The sequence below is a fragment of the Poromitra crassiceps genome (assembly GCF_964638095.1).
Source record: "Poromitra crassiceps genome assembly, chromosome: 3".
NCBI lineage: Eukaryota > Metazoa > Chordata > Actinopteri > Beryciformes > Melamphaidae > Poromitra > Poromitra crassiceps.
This window is the reverse complement of record NC_139625.1, coordinates 65448079-65463244: the sequence shown is the minus strand read 5'-3', so window position 1 is coordinate 65463244 and position 15166 is coordinate 65448079. Positions and strand designations below refer to the sequence as shown.

At 44.1% G+C, this 15166-nt stretch overlaps 1 protein-coding gene across 1 annotated transcript in view; it reads left to right on the top strand.

Moving 5' to 3' along the window:
- Window positions 1-15166, top strand: part of LOC310773224 (voltage-gated inwardly rectifying potassium channel KCNH7-like) — a gene marked incomplete at both ends in the record, with an annotated part of 106782 nt that overhangs the window by 75945 nt on the left and 15671 nt on the right. Inside the window, 3 exons of the mRNA XM_083633115.1 lie at window positions 2408-2887; window positions 6951-7165; window positions 12991-13416. Of these exons, the coding sequence (XP_083489241.1) occupies window positions 2408-2887; window positions 6951-7165; window positions 12991-13416 (1121 nt within the window). The remainder of the gene's footprint in view (window positions 1-2407; window positions 2888-6950; window positions 7166-12990; window positions 13417-15166) is intronic.

Here is a 15166-nt window from a genome sequence, read left to right as displayed (position 1 = left end):
GATAGCATTCTGATATGTATTGCATATGTTCAGGTCTGAAAGCATTCTGATATGTATTGCATATGTTCAGGTCTGAAAGCATTCTGATATGTATTGCATATGTTCAGGTGTGAAAACATTCTGATATGTATTGCATATGTTCAGGTGTGAAAGCATTCTGATATGTATTGCATATGTTCAGGTCTGAAAGCATTCTGATATGTATTGCATATGTTCAGGTCTGAACACTTTCTGATATGTATTGCATATGTTCAGGTCTGAAAGCATTCTGATATGTATTGCATATGTTCAGGTCTGAACACTTTCTGATATGTATTGCATATGTTCAGGTGTGAAAACATTCTGATATGTATTGCATATGTTCAGGTGTGATAGCATTCTGATATGTATTGCATATGTTCAGGTGTGATAGCATTCTGATATGTATTGCATATGTTCAGGTGTGATAGCATTCTGATATGTGTTCTGATATGTATTGCATATGTTCAGGTGTGATAGCATTCTGATATGTGTTCTGATATGTATTGCATATGTTCAGGTCTGAAAGCATTCTGATATGTATTGCATATGTTCAGGTGTGATAGCATTCTGATATGTATTGCATATGTTCAGGTGTGAAAGCATTCTGATATGTATTGCATATGTTCAGGTCTGAAAGCATTCTGATATGTATTGCATATGTTCAGGTGTGATAGCATTCTGATATGTGTTCTGATATGTATGGCATATGTTCAGGCCACTAAATGATTCACAACATGGAGGATTTGTCTGCCATCCTTGTGTGAAAGCTGTGAGCATGCCTGTCTCTATGGTGTCTATGTGTCTGCAGATAATGTGATGCGACTAAAAGCTCATATTTGTACGAGTCTGAGTATGTGTGCGTCTATAGTATACACACACTTATTTTCACAGGGACTTTAGACTAAACTTTTAGTATATTCTTATCCTGCTTCAACTTTTCCTTGTTAATATTCCTTCAGAAGAAGCAGCTGCCGTTATGGCAGCAGCATCCTAAATGTCTCTCTCTACATTAACTTCTCCTTCATCTCCCCAGGTGCTATCCATCACTCATTAAAACCTGCACCTAATCTTTTATAGGGCTGGCTCCTCAACGCACTACTGCCATCATATTAGAAAGCAGCAAATGTCTTCCTCCATGAATATTTGAAGGAAGCTGAAGATTGAAGCGGTGCCTGAGGGAGACGGGGCATTTTGTTTTGATCTGCTCTGGTCTTTTTAAGATAGCCGCCCGCGTTGGCAGGCTTTCCAGCGCTATTGGCGAACACGTGTGAGATCTCAGCAGGGTTGTTGTTGTGGACTGCGAGCGTGTTAGGTTACTAACACACCATGAAAACACAACACAAGGTCAGCCAGAGTCACACCAATCCTGCTGGCTCATTACAAACCACAGCCAGCTCTGTTTACATGCTGCTGTTGATCTCAGGGCGGGCAAATCAACGACACTCTCCCTCCGCCATGTTATACTGACCTACTGTAGCAAGCCACCGCCAGAGGGAGAATGGCTGAATACGTTCTCATCAGAATTCATGCCAGGATATGATAGCAATTACTCTACTGCTAGATATACCATATCATATGGAATAATGTGACGTTGAGACAGAAGCAATGGTGTGACTCCCGCTCTTGTGCTGTACTGTATGTGAAACAACGAATTTCCGAAAGGACCAATACCATACCAAAACCAACATCTATCTATCTATCTATCTATCTATCTATCTATCTATCTATCTATCTATCTATCTATCTATCTATCTATCTATCTATCTATCTATCTATCTATTTATCTATCTATCTATCTATCTATCTATCTGTGTTTCCCCTACCGTTCTACAGGCCTGGTGGGCCCGCCTGCACCTTTCCCTTGAAGTCTAGATCCTTTGCCTTTCACACAGGAGGGCCGGGTTTGTGTCCCGCACGTGGACACGCCGTGTCCGACTTGTTCAGTTTTAAGCCTAACCCAAACCCTAACCCCCTAACCTGAACCAAGTTTTACTTGCTAAACCCAACCTAAACCCAACCAAGTTGTTTTACTTGCCTAAACATAACCAAGTTGTTTTACTTGCCTAAACATAACCAAGTTGTTTTACTTGCCTAAACATAACCAAGTTGTTTTACTTGCCTAAACATAACCAAGTTGTTTTACTTGCCTAAACATAACCAAGTTGTTTTACTTGCCTAAACATAACCAGGAAATGCGGTGCCGTTTTCAACCAGGAAAAGGTGACACGCCACCAAGCTGCACCAAGCTGGACTTGTGTGGCCACGGCTCGAGCTCTGCTGGGAAATGTATACATTTCCCATTTCTACATGTATCTATGTACTGTACGCCCTTGCCTTCTTTGCTTCATCCTCTCTCCCTGTCTCTCTTTCTCTCTCGCTCCATCAGGGAAAGGGAGATTCTTCCGTTTCCGTTTCCCGGCCTTAACTCTCCTGGGCATCAGTAAGCAGTCCCTGCCCCAGGAGGACCCCGACGCCGTCATGGTGGACTCCCCACGCCACAGTGACGGCTCGGTGGCTACGCGCGACTACCAACTGCCCCCAACCCGCGAGAGCTGCAGTCCCTCCTACGCCAACGACACCCGTGCCCTCATCGGCCCCAGCCACTGCTCCACCCCTGTGTCTGGGCCCTTGGACCATTCCTCGCCCAAGGGTCCCTGGGACCGGATGTACCCGCACCAGGCCAACACCCAGACCAAGGACCAGAGCCCAGGGGACACGCTAGTTCCGGCGCCCTCAATCCCGGGCCTCACTCCCACGGCCTCCAGGGAGAGCATGTGCAGTATTCGCAGGGCTTCCTCTGTTCACGATATGGAAGGCTTTCGTTGCAACTCCAAAATGGCCTTCAGGGACCGCCATGCCAGTGAAGGTACGGATCTCTTATTGTACTCTGCAGGTACTTTGAGGCTGTAGAGCAGTAGTCCCTGAAGATGGGAAAATAATGCTTATCTCACGATAGGATTTGATACGCCATATGGGGTTCTTCACGGCTCAATATACAATATAATAAATAAATAATATTATATAATAAATAATAAATCTTAAATAAATCACAAATCTAGCAATGGCAATGGCTTGCTAGAACAACAATTTAAAAATGTCATTATAAAGTGCAAATAATCTCATTTGAGCTTGTGAAATTAACCTACAATATCACTATCACAATCATTTTTTTCTGCCCCACAATATGCATTGATACATTTTTGTATTGCGATATATTGAATTTTGATTTATTGCATCATCCAGTCCCCAATCATGTGTAGTACCAATACAAATACTACAACCAACTAAATAAACTACTTAGTTCACCTCTTTCTGGTTGAAGTTGTGCTAGTTAGTGTAATCAGCAAGTGTAGTGTTGGTTGAATAAAAACCTGTATACTCTTGGTAATGTTTCTCTCGCTACTCCACTGCTCCAGCAGAAACACCAGGAGACAAGACTAATAGTAATAGCCAGGTAATGTGAGCTAATACCAATAAGTGAGGTGTGATGTCAATTCCCAAAATATCCACATTAAGAGGTTTGTAAGGGTATTTTTCTACTCATAAAACAAGCGCTAATTATACTTTGACTGTATTAATTACATGTAAGTTATGTTATTATTCAAACTCCCTTTGGTCCCATAGGAGATACAGAATCTGGCCTACCAATCTCTCTTAATCAGTATTGTACTGAGCCGAGCCACCATCTACAGTACACTCTCTGTGCTATCGATTTCCCCCGAGTTTAGATCACTTACCAGCCTTTCACCCCCCATTTGGTCTGCGGGTGGAAGCGCCGCAGACCGGCCCACCAAGCCAATCAGTCTGATCTACCATTTTCATTGGAAAAGCTCCAAGTGGGTGACACAGTCATGTGTCTACCTCACCATAATGAATTGTTCATGGATGGCTCTGGGGGTTTAGCCCAGGTCTCCATTCATCATCATAGAAAAGCAGACATTCCTCTCTCACCTCCATTCCCCTCTTTCCTTCTTCCCCAACGCTGTGTTGCTGCAATCGCAGACAACGGTCGCAATATCAAAGGTAACGAGTTAGTCTATTAGATTATACACACACTGTAGTGGATACTGTACACAGCCTGCTTGTTGCATGAGTTTTCCTCCCAGCGCTCACATGACGGAGGTTGATGTAGAATGCAAATGCCTTGGAGGTGGATGACTGACTGTGTGCTTGCAAATGCACGGGCCGGAGCCTCAAAAAACTGGCACGATATGAAATGACTCAGTCTCAGTGCACCTGACCTTTGAACCCTAGCCAGTCCCCCCCCCCAGGGAGCGCTCAGTGAACGCCATGCTCACCTGACCTCTGCATACACTTGCATGAAGCAACGCATTCAATCGCTTTCCTGCTTTTGTCCATTGAAGACAATCAGTGCTTTACGAGATGATACCTCCCACCTTCTATAAGCTCTCTTTGTTCTATCTATGCAACCTCCGCGTCCTGGTCGACATTTAGTGAATGAGAAAAACGTGACTGTGTTTCTGTGACTGTTTGCTCAAACGATATGTGCGCAGTGCGCACCCTCGTTCTAGTTCAGAATAATTTAATTTGCACTTGAACTGTAGCTCACTGTTTATGCTGCATGCATTACACATCATAATATCACTAAACACAGAAGAACAACAACAAATTATAGTTACTGCTTGTTGTTAAAAATAACTTTTGATTTGAGTTTGATTTTATGTATAAATATGTTACTGTGATTAATGTCAAATGGAGAGTCCCCAGAGTTATAACTGACTCATTTGTCTGACATATGGGTTGTCAAAATTTATGCTGGCAGATTTGTCATTGCATCAGCATCACAATATGTATGCAGGATGTCATTCTACAAATATGTTTACTCCCCACAGAGCTTGTACTCCTCTTCACTTCCTATTTCCTCTCTCTCCTGATTTGCTAGTGTCTCGCTCCTGGATGGCTGGGGGTATGGCTTCAGCTTTTTCCTTTAAGTTACTGTTTAAGACTGCAATGATGTGTCCTTACTGTGGCATGCCTTGAAGCCGCGCATGCAATCTCTCATGGTCAACAGTCTGCTTCTCTGTCCTTGAGTCCCAATCACTCTACTTTAAATAGTGCCACCTTCCTCCACCGGCTCACACGCTGAATCAGTGATTCTGTCTTTGTCACTTGTTATCACTCTCATCAGGCAACGTGTCGGTGTGTGTAGTGCTGTCACATGGTGTCGGTGTGTGTAGTGCTGTCACATGGTGTCGGTGTGTGTAGTGCTGTCACATGGTGTCGGTGTGTGTAGTGCTGTGTGTGTGTAGTGCTGTGTGTGTGTAGTGCTGTCACATGTATTGTCACAGTGTTGAATGTATTCACGAGAACCAGGCGGTTCATTTCACAGAATCCCTGTTTGTAATTTATGCAATGTAGGGAACTTTGCATAGTATGACGAGTGAACGTATTTTTAATTCTCCATAACAGGGGTTCCCAAACTTAAGAATACCGGGGCACATACGGAAAATTAATAATCCATTAATTAATAATACAAGAAAATCTGCAAAATACCTAAAAGCCAGATTGCCAACATTTCCCCCCCCCTTACTCATCAGAAATATTTGCGTGCACAGGGGTTAAAGTGGGATTTGACAGGTGATTTTGAAAAGAAAATGCACACGCATTTCATTTCCTTCTCTCCAAACAATGCACTGCAATTTTCTTTGCTTTTAGCTAGTTTGAATTCAAATTAGCCTGACATGGTTTGAAAGCTCGCAGGCTGGGGTACATCACCCAAATCACATTAGTAATGTTGCTGTTACAATGTTACAATGCATTACTGTAGCGCAAATGCTAACCGTTTCATGTACTGTATGTGGATGGAGTATGCTAACGCCATTAGCGCCAAGTTCCAGGATGTATAGTGAAATAAAAACACTGATTTGGGTGGTCTAACCTAGTTTGTTAGTGTATTATTCAAATTTCTAGTCACAGTCCATTTGGTAGTTTGTATTTGTCCAAAAATGTACGCTTTTTTTTTTTTTTTTTTGCTCCTGGCGGCCCACCTCCAGTACCTCCGCGGCACACCAGTGGGCCACGGCCCACAGTTTGGGAATCACTGCTCCATAAGATATATTGACTAACTGTGTAAAGTTGCATTCTTTGATTGTGTGCATTTAGTCATTCTTTCCTTTCACAAACAGTGTTCTTCATTAGCGTTTAATGAGAAACTTTGAAAGGCCTGTTCCACCTAGAGGGGTCAAGCAGAGGGCGTAGAGTTTGTGTTTCAGTATCTGTTGTATCCCGGTGTTGTGTTGTGGTTGAACTCACTCCAAAGTAAGGGCCAGGCCTCTCCATGCTCGCTACCCATGTCACAACAAGCACTAGACGTATCTGCTGTCCATTCAGAACACTCACATGAGATCAACAATAACCCAACCAGGGGGTCCAGCTAGTGCAGCGGTAGATTCCCTGCCTACCAACACGAGGGTCGCAAATTCGAGCCTCTGTGTTACCTCCAGCTTGGTCAGGCAATGGGCATACAGGCACAATTGGTCGTGTCTGCGGGTGGGAAGATGGATTAAGGGCATGTGTCCTGGTCACTGCACCAGTGCCGCCTCTGGTCGGTCAGGGTGCCTGTTCAGGGGGAGGGGAACAGGGGGGAATAGAGTGATCCTCCCACACGCTATGTCCTGCTGGTGAAACTCCTCACTGTCAGGTGAAAAGAAGTGGCTGTGACTGCACATGTATCGGAGGAAGCATGTGCTACTCTACAACTCTCCCAAGATGGGCAGAGGGGGCGGAGCAATGACCGGGACAGCAGGGGGAATTGGCCAAATACAATTAGGGAGAAAATGGGAGGGGGAAAAACAAATAACCTTCATTAAAAATAAGTAAATAAATAAGTAAAAGATAATCCAACCATACTACTTAGATGGCAGCAACTCCCAATGATGGCATTCACTCTCTCTCTCTCTCTCTCTCAGGACCACTCAACCAGATCAAGTCCAGCTTGCTCGGCTCCACCTCCGACTCCAACCTCAACAAGTACAGCACCATCAACAAGATTCCCCTCATCACGCTCAACTTCTCCGAGGCCAACAACGAGAAGAAGTGCCCCTCCTCTCCGTCCTCTGAGAAAACCATCATCGCCCCCAAAGTCAAAGACCGCACACACAACGTCACTGACAAGGTCACACAGGTGAGAAGACAACCACGCAAGTCATCCCATTCAAAATCAGTGAGAAAAACTCGCTTGCGAGTGATTTGGGATACTGTAGCCTAACCCTCTACTTTAATGCATATTATACAAAATCACAGTCCTTAAAGATAACCTACTCCATCTCCTTTCAAGTATAACACATTTTCGGAAAACAATCGCGGTAGCACATTGGCAGTTTCAAAGCAGTGTACAGTACAAAATATACTGTTGGAACTACTTTACAAGTACGCCTAATCCATTGTTGAAAGACCCTACATTAACCAAATTAGTTTCAAATGGAAAATACAGCTACATGTGTGAGTGTGCTTTACAAAGACCACTTGATTATGAACCCCTTTAGTTGCGTGTAGGGGGGGGGGGGGGCATTTACAACATTTTGGGTGCTCTTTCAAAAAAAAAAAAAGTGCATAAATTTGCTAACATAATTTGTGAACAATAAAGATCCCATTGGCACTCTTCGCAAGAGTAGGGGTGTAACCCCGGTGCCCTGGCTAAATTCCCACACAGACATTCCTTCTATCATGGCCACCTAATCATTCCTTGACATCTAATTGACGCTTTCGGGTCGCCTACTCTCCACCATGACAGCTGAAGTGCGGTTGAGCGTTCTGGCGCCAACTGGCTGTCATGCATCACCCAGGTGGATGCTACACATCGGTGGTGGATGAATTGAGTTCCACACACACATACACCCCACGATATGTGAAGTGCTTATTTATATTCATCATCAACATCATCATCATCATCAGTATTATTATTTTTATTTTACTACTTTGAATAAAACCTTTCAGGTAGCCCATGTGTGTTGGTAACTGTTGTATGCACACCAGTATGCATTTCTAAATACTGATCAAATCATTGCCAGTGATTGAAGTTGTGCAGACTGCAGTGGAGAGTCATTGGAATTCAATAGTCATATTCATCACAATATAGATCATTATCATGGCACATCACACTTTCACAGATTGAGTAGCCAATCAAGTCAGCAGATTACACCAGCATCCGGCGTCCAGCCCCAGGCTGATTAATTGAAACTCAAGGGGTCTGAATAAGTCAAAGCTAGCCTAGGTGTATCACCGGTGCGGTTGATAAGCAAGGATACTCTTACCGCTGCGAGACAATGTCCAGAGCTCGAGGCACATCTCTAGAGTTACGGGCAGGGTTAAAGGTCATTCTCACCTTTGCCGCCAGTGCTGGGAAACCCCAGAGAGAAGGCAAGGAAGGAGTGTACTTAAGTAGTCCCAGGAGGCTCTCACTTTTGCGTTTCCCCCATTAACGGTGTAACGGATAGAGGGCGCCGAAATTGACCCCAGTTCACACTCAAGGACAGCCTCACCTTAGAGGTGGACCCAGGGGCCTCGACACAGCAGACCACCAGCGCATCACACTGACCTCTGTTAGGGTCCTGTAGCTCTCCAGTAGAACATGGGCTGAGCTTGTCATGTGACTCTAATGGAGTATTACAACATGGGCTGGATAGAGGAGGACTCCTTAAAAACCAATTGGTGTTGTCATAGAAACTAAGTGCATCCTCAGCACTGTAATTGGGTGAGGTGTGTGTGTGTGTGTGTGTGTGTGTGTGTGTGTGTGTGTGTGTATACATACACACACACACACTTAGGTACACCCCAGCAGTACCTTGAAAGAAATCAAATGTTTTTGAAAGTCAGTGTTTGATAAAGAAATGACCTGACTTATTGCCTTTTAGATATTCAAAGATACAGTCCAAATCATCCGGCTAATATGCGCTACATAGTATATTGTCACAATGTTAATACTTAATGCCCTCCTCCTATCTTCAGTATCAAATGATTGCCCTGCCTGAAAATAAGCTGTAAATAATCAAGCGGCTGCTGATACATTAGTAGCTTGTCTTGTGCTACAGTATTGTGGCAGCAAAACCCACCGCCCAATCCCCCACCGCCTACTGTTTTTTTTTCCCGCCGCGCGCTGCTAAACATCACAATTACCATGCTAACAAATGGATAAATAAGGCAGAAGGAGGTAGCGCTGCGTCTCCAGTATCCACAGTTTAGCTCTCTGAACAATTCTCTAGGCAGCTGACTGTGATGATTGTAATGCAGCAGCAGATGTCTTGGAGCCAACTCTCTCCTCTGAGTCAGTTTGAAGTCGTGATCAAGACGAGAGAACAGACATGTTCTCCCCTGGCCTTGGCTGCCTCACAGCTCCCACAGGCAGATGGAGGGTTGACCCAGGAAGCTGGTCAACTGAGAAGGCAGTTCACATGCTTTCCTTACATCTTGAACGCAGTAGTCCATGTATCAATTTGAATATTGCAGATGCCTTCTACCTTCACTTACATGTGTAGCGTCTAAATTCAAACTTGCTGGGGTCACCTGCAGCTTCAGTTTGAGATACCCGGTTTGTCGCGGTTGGAAAATAACCAGAGTGAAGTACTTCCACTTTATGAATGTTGAATCAAGCCCGTAGCGAGTGCATCTGGTAGGATCTGTTAGCATCTGTTAGCATGCTTGTGAAGGTCATGCATGTTATGCAGGAGGCCACGTGATTAGCCCCAGAAACATGAAAGAGCACTCCACTGTTATAAATAATACTGCGGGTCTGACGGCGCAGACCAACAACAACCGGAGAAGGGAGAAAGTTAACGCTCATTTGCATAGCTTTGTGAAGCCACGCCAAACATGGAATGAGCCTGCCATTATCCCACAAGAGAGAGTTCATTTGCACCAAGTGCAGATAACTACAGTAGGTGTGTTCAATAATTCAGGTGGGATCTTTTATTTAGAAACAGATTGGCTACAACGCGTTAAGCCAGAACTGTCATCCTGCCAACCAACTGACTCCTCCCAGCCTGCCTAGCAGGCTTTGGGTTAATGTATCCATGCATGCCGAGAGCTGTTGGTCTAGTGCAGGGTTACCATCTTGTTTGTATCATCATCATTATTGATCATAGACTGTGGAAGTGGAACTGTGAATCTCTGTGTCTGTGCATGCATAGCATACAGTAATGATATAAGATCAGAGGAGATTTGCTTCTTTCATCCCAAACAGAAAGCCACCTACGTGATGTGTAGTTTGTCTTCTCGTTTGTTCATGTGTGTTTCATGGTCTGGCACCGCTTTGACGCTCGCCTCTAACAGGAATCCATTTCTGTGAAAGGCAACACATTACACATTAGGATGCAGCCATAATTAAATAATTGCTTGAAACACCTGCGTTTAATGGCGTGGCCTGTTGAATAATGGACCCTTTTCACGGGGGGGGGCCATTTGGTGTTGAAAAGGCAGGGTAAACACAGGTGCAAGCCCCTGTGAGAAAGGTCTATAGAACACTTTCTCTGTGTCTGTCCTTTGGCTTATGATCGATTTCAAAGGTTATCCCGTATCGGAGGGTCACGGTGTTCGACCCGCCATCACGCAGAGGGCAAGAGTTTCTAATAACCGATTCAATTATGAATACTTCAACCTTTTGGTCCTGCTGTTCCTTGGTTCTTGCCTCCCTGTGGCCTGCTCTGTCTACATAGCATCACTCTCTCCATCCGTGCTCTCCTCTCAGTCACAGGGGTTATGTAGCTGACCAAGGCAGGCATAAGGGCCAGGCAATTGGGGATGGCTGTCAAAATACAGCCTTCATGTACGGCTCTTCTCCATGCTTTCATACACTCACTCGCTGACACAGGACCACACAGTAATTGCCTCTCTACCCTTGAGGTTTATGCATTTTACCCATCATCCCTCTCGCCGCGCCTTTCTCCTTGGAGCTATGATAATCAGTAGTGAAAGAGCCACAACCTGAACATTCATGGCTACTGAAGTGTTAGACACTCCAATGAATGGATGTGGCGCCCGCCCGCGCTATAATTACCTCTATGTCATTGAGATGCTCATCCGAAATGGTCCATTACTCTGCTGTAATATTGATCTTAAAAGTTACCCAGGTATATGTTAATAACATGGATACTAGTGATGATGACACACCGCATCGCAGGAATGGAGTATGCCATGATTGTCCCTATAGGACAGGTACCATCCAGCCTGTTTTTACTACCTGCACCTGTTTTATGTTCTGTCCAATGTTTTTAAGGCACATTTTCAAAAGTTTGCAAACGTTTCAGTATTCCCACAACGGGGGCTATAATCTAAGGATTTTCTCAAGGTTATGAGACAAGTGGAGTGCTCTGAAAGAGTCTGCTGTGTGGGCTGTGTGCAAGAAATGTTTTATGCATAGTTAGAAGTCAAATGATTATCCTAGAAGCTTTTTTTTTTTCATTTTGTTTCATCCTTCACTTATAGCATGAAAGATTTATTTTGGGGAATGGAAAACGTATGCCTTCAGTGATCTACTTATTTTCAGGTTTTCACTTAGCAGAGAATTGTGCATACTGTACAATCCTACTGAAGTTCAGCCCCTTCAGCAACATTACTCATCACAGCTTAACATGACCTTTACTAAGCCTGTTTAGTCATATAGCATAATTTAATTCCGTTAAAGGCAATGAAAGGCAAAAAAGGGGCAATACAATGCTAATGAGCACTTTTACTTATCGTGACTACATTGAGTATTTTTAAGGTTCCCTTGCTATTCAACATACTAACTTCATCTGAATGGAAATGTGTGAACTATTCAATCTAAGATTAGGTATTTTATGCAGACAGACAATCTCAGCAGAGTTTAGCTTCCCTAACAACACCGCGTTACTAGCCTGGCTCCAGACCTTCGAAGCCATGCCCACTCCACAGTTGTGGATTTGACTGTTCTTGGTCTGGCATCGTCATGTGCAAAAGTTTTTCTCCGGTTGAAAATCCAATCACGGGCACTGATTGGCTAACGCTGTTGTCAGTCATGCACAACAGAAATAGACACAGCTGTGGCCAAAGCAGTTTGCCTGAAGCAGATACCTACCCATTAGGCTGTTTAGCTGTTTAAAACATGTCACTGGATTTTTCCCACAACGTTACAAAAACAAACCCAACAAAAACCATCATAAGTATTGGTGACAAACAGCTAACGTTGCTAGAATTAGTAGCTACGTTACAGTAGCTTGTGCTTGTGACTAGTAGGTGGGCCAGAGGAGTTGTATGAAACACGTCTCCTACCAAAGGCTACATGAACCAAACAAAAATGAGGACTTGGAGAAGTAAGTTGGACTAACGTCACAAGTTCTGAAAATGTGTGCCTTTGTTACTTATTCCAGCTAAACGGTATCGGTTGTTCATATTGTCTATGAAAGGCAGCTGTGCTAGGCTCACGTTAGCATTAGCGAGCGCTAACATTAGCGCAGTACAACCGATGCTGGAATGAGACACATATTTTCAGAACTTACCACTTCAGTCCTACATCCTCGTTCACTTCCAAGTCATCTCATCTTTTATTGCGGTCCTGAATCCGTTATTCCATGAGACTGGTGTGTTTGTTAGCCAGGGAGCCCAGAGAGATTCAGCTCCAGCAGGCAGAGCAAGACTGCTGCGGCTGCCCTGCCAGCCGGTTGCCGTAGACACCTTGGTCTCTAGTGATTGGTTAGGGAAGACCGAAGCCCGCCCCCTCATAGAAATGCTCTGAAGTGATCTCAGACTAGAAGAGGAAATGAGTTTATGAGTTGCCGATTCATTCTGAATATCAGGCTACCATGTTACAGTAGCTCTCTAAACCTGATCGTGTAGCAAACACCATGCTTTTGCCCTGCTTACTTCAATATATCATGTTTTGGGTGGTTGAGAGCAGTACAAATGAATTGAACTATAGCAGCAGTAAAACAAATCCTCTTTTCCTTCGACTTCACTTCATTATAGTAAATTGATTTAATCTCTTGTCGTCCTCCCCAGGTTCTTTCGTTGGGAGCGGATGTGCTGCCCGAGTACAAGCTCCAGACTCCGCGCATCGACAAGTGGACAATCCTCCACTACAGCCCCTTCAAAGCCGTATGGGACTGGCTGATCCTGCTGCTGGTCATCTACACGGCTATCTTCACACCCTACTCCGCCGCCTTCCTCCTCAACGACATCGAGGAGCAGAGGAGGCGTGAGTGCGGCTACTCCTGCTCGCCGCTCAACGTGGTGGACCTGATAGTGGACATCATGTTCATCGTGGACATCCTCATCAACTTCAGGACCACCTATGTCAACATCAACGAGGAGGTGGTCAGCCACCCGGCCAATATCGCTATCCACTACTTCAAAGGCTGGTTCCTCATCGACATGGTGGCCGCCATCCCCTTTGACCTGCTCATCTTCGGCTCAGGATCCGATGAGGTAAGATGAGGGGATAAATTATTCAGTTAAACAGTCAATACGTGGTATGGGTATAATGATGCAGTAAATGTCATGGTGATCTCAGAATCAATGAATCAGTCAACTTTGACAGGTTTGAGGTCTGTATATACTGTACCACCATTTACAGTAGCAGATTGGAGTTTCATTTATACAAACATTTCTTGGAGGCAGAAATAATCTCATTAGTTTAGATAAACCTCAATTAATACCAATTAAGAGCAGCAGCTTTCATCCTCCTCTCGCCTTCTTCACTGGGTTTCAATCTCAAATCTGGTTTAACTCATCCAATTCTTTCTGCTTCCAGAACACGTTTAGACCAGTGGTTCTCCAAGTGGGCAGGATGGAGGTTCCCAGGAGTCCCCAGCAAAAAGGGGAATCATTTATTTTCACTATAATACTGTACCATCTATTTTGGTCATGAGTTTCATATACTTTCTGTAATAAAACATCTAAAAGCAAAAGTCTTATCAGATGGGGGACCCTGGGACAAAATCTTATTAACTGGAGGTCTGTGGTCTAATTTGTGTCAATTTAGGGGTCCTTGATGTGAAAACATTTGAGAACCACTGGTTTAGACTGCCTGATATAAATGAAAATGTCCATCTCAGTTGTTTGTACACATTGTTACCCAACAATGCTGCAGAGAATCAACGTCTGCTCGGCGACTCCTGTGTCATGACGTGAGGCTCCAGCTCCAGCAGTAGTTTTCCTTGAGCGTTTAGACTTACTAACCCAAACTGACGCTGGGTTGTCACATCTGTTTCCCTCCCCTCTCTCTTCATCACAGCCAGACTGGAAGCTGGCCTCGGGCAATTCAAATCAGTTAAAAGGTCTGCCGCCTCCCTAACCAACTGTGCCTGCGAGGAACTATTTTGTTCTCGTACTTGTACATCTGAGGGAGATTGCTTAAGTTATCTACAGCAACGCTCTGAGATAGGGCTTTAGAGAGTGCAAGGAGAAGTGAGCAACAAAGGACACAGAAACTCGGGGGGGAAAGTAAGCTGGGATGTTTACTGTATTGTGTGCTGCGTTTGTGCTTACTGGCTCAAACAGTATTTTCACATAATTGTTTATATTTGTTTTAACGTAGCAGGCAAGCTATCAATACACTAAATCGACTTTCAAACACTTCCATATGATTGTCTAAACTTTCTGCTGCAATTTTGCAAAAACAAATGAGTTCATTTAATGAAAGTAATGAATCAATTACTTGGCAAATGCTGTCTGACACCTACTCGCTCGATTTTAACTTACAATGCTGGAACTGGATTTAGGTGTGATGACAATTAACTAACCGACGATTAACCAACCCTAAACTATTAAATAACGCATAAATTATGACCTAGTTAACATGAACACCATTAGCAAATGTTGACTAGACACATTAGCTAACTGTTCATTACGAGTTAGTTAATGCTGCATTAACTAACCCTTAATTTAGTGACACCTAATGTAAAGTGTCTAATCACTTCCAAGGACGAGTTCCAGAGGGTTCTGTGTAACAAACCATCTGGCAGCATCAGGAAAAAAAGACTGCTTTTTCCAAAAATGACAGACGACTGTGTGTGTGCGTGTGCGCATGTTGAGGGCGAGGCCCCGATGTCAGTCTGTTGGGCTGCATTTGTCGCAGTCATTATTGACCATTAGGTGTGTGGTCCTGTGAGGAAAGGCCAGGGCAAAAACAGGCGACAGTTGAGCGACGCCGCGGCGCGATGTATGTCGTCGTCAT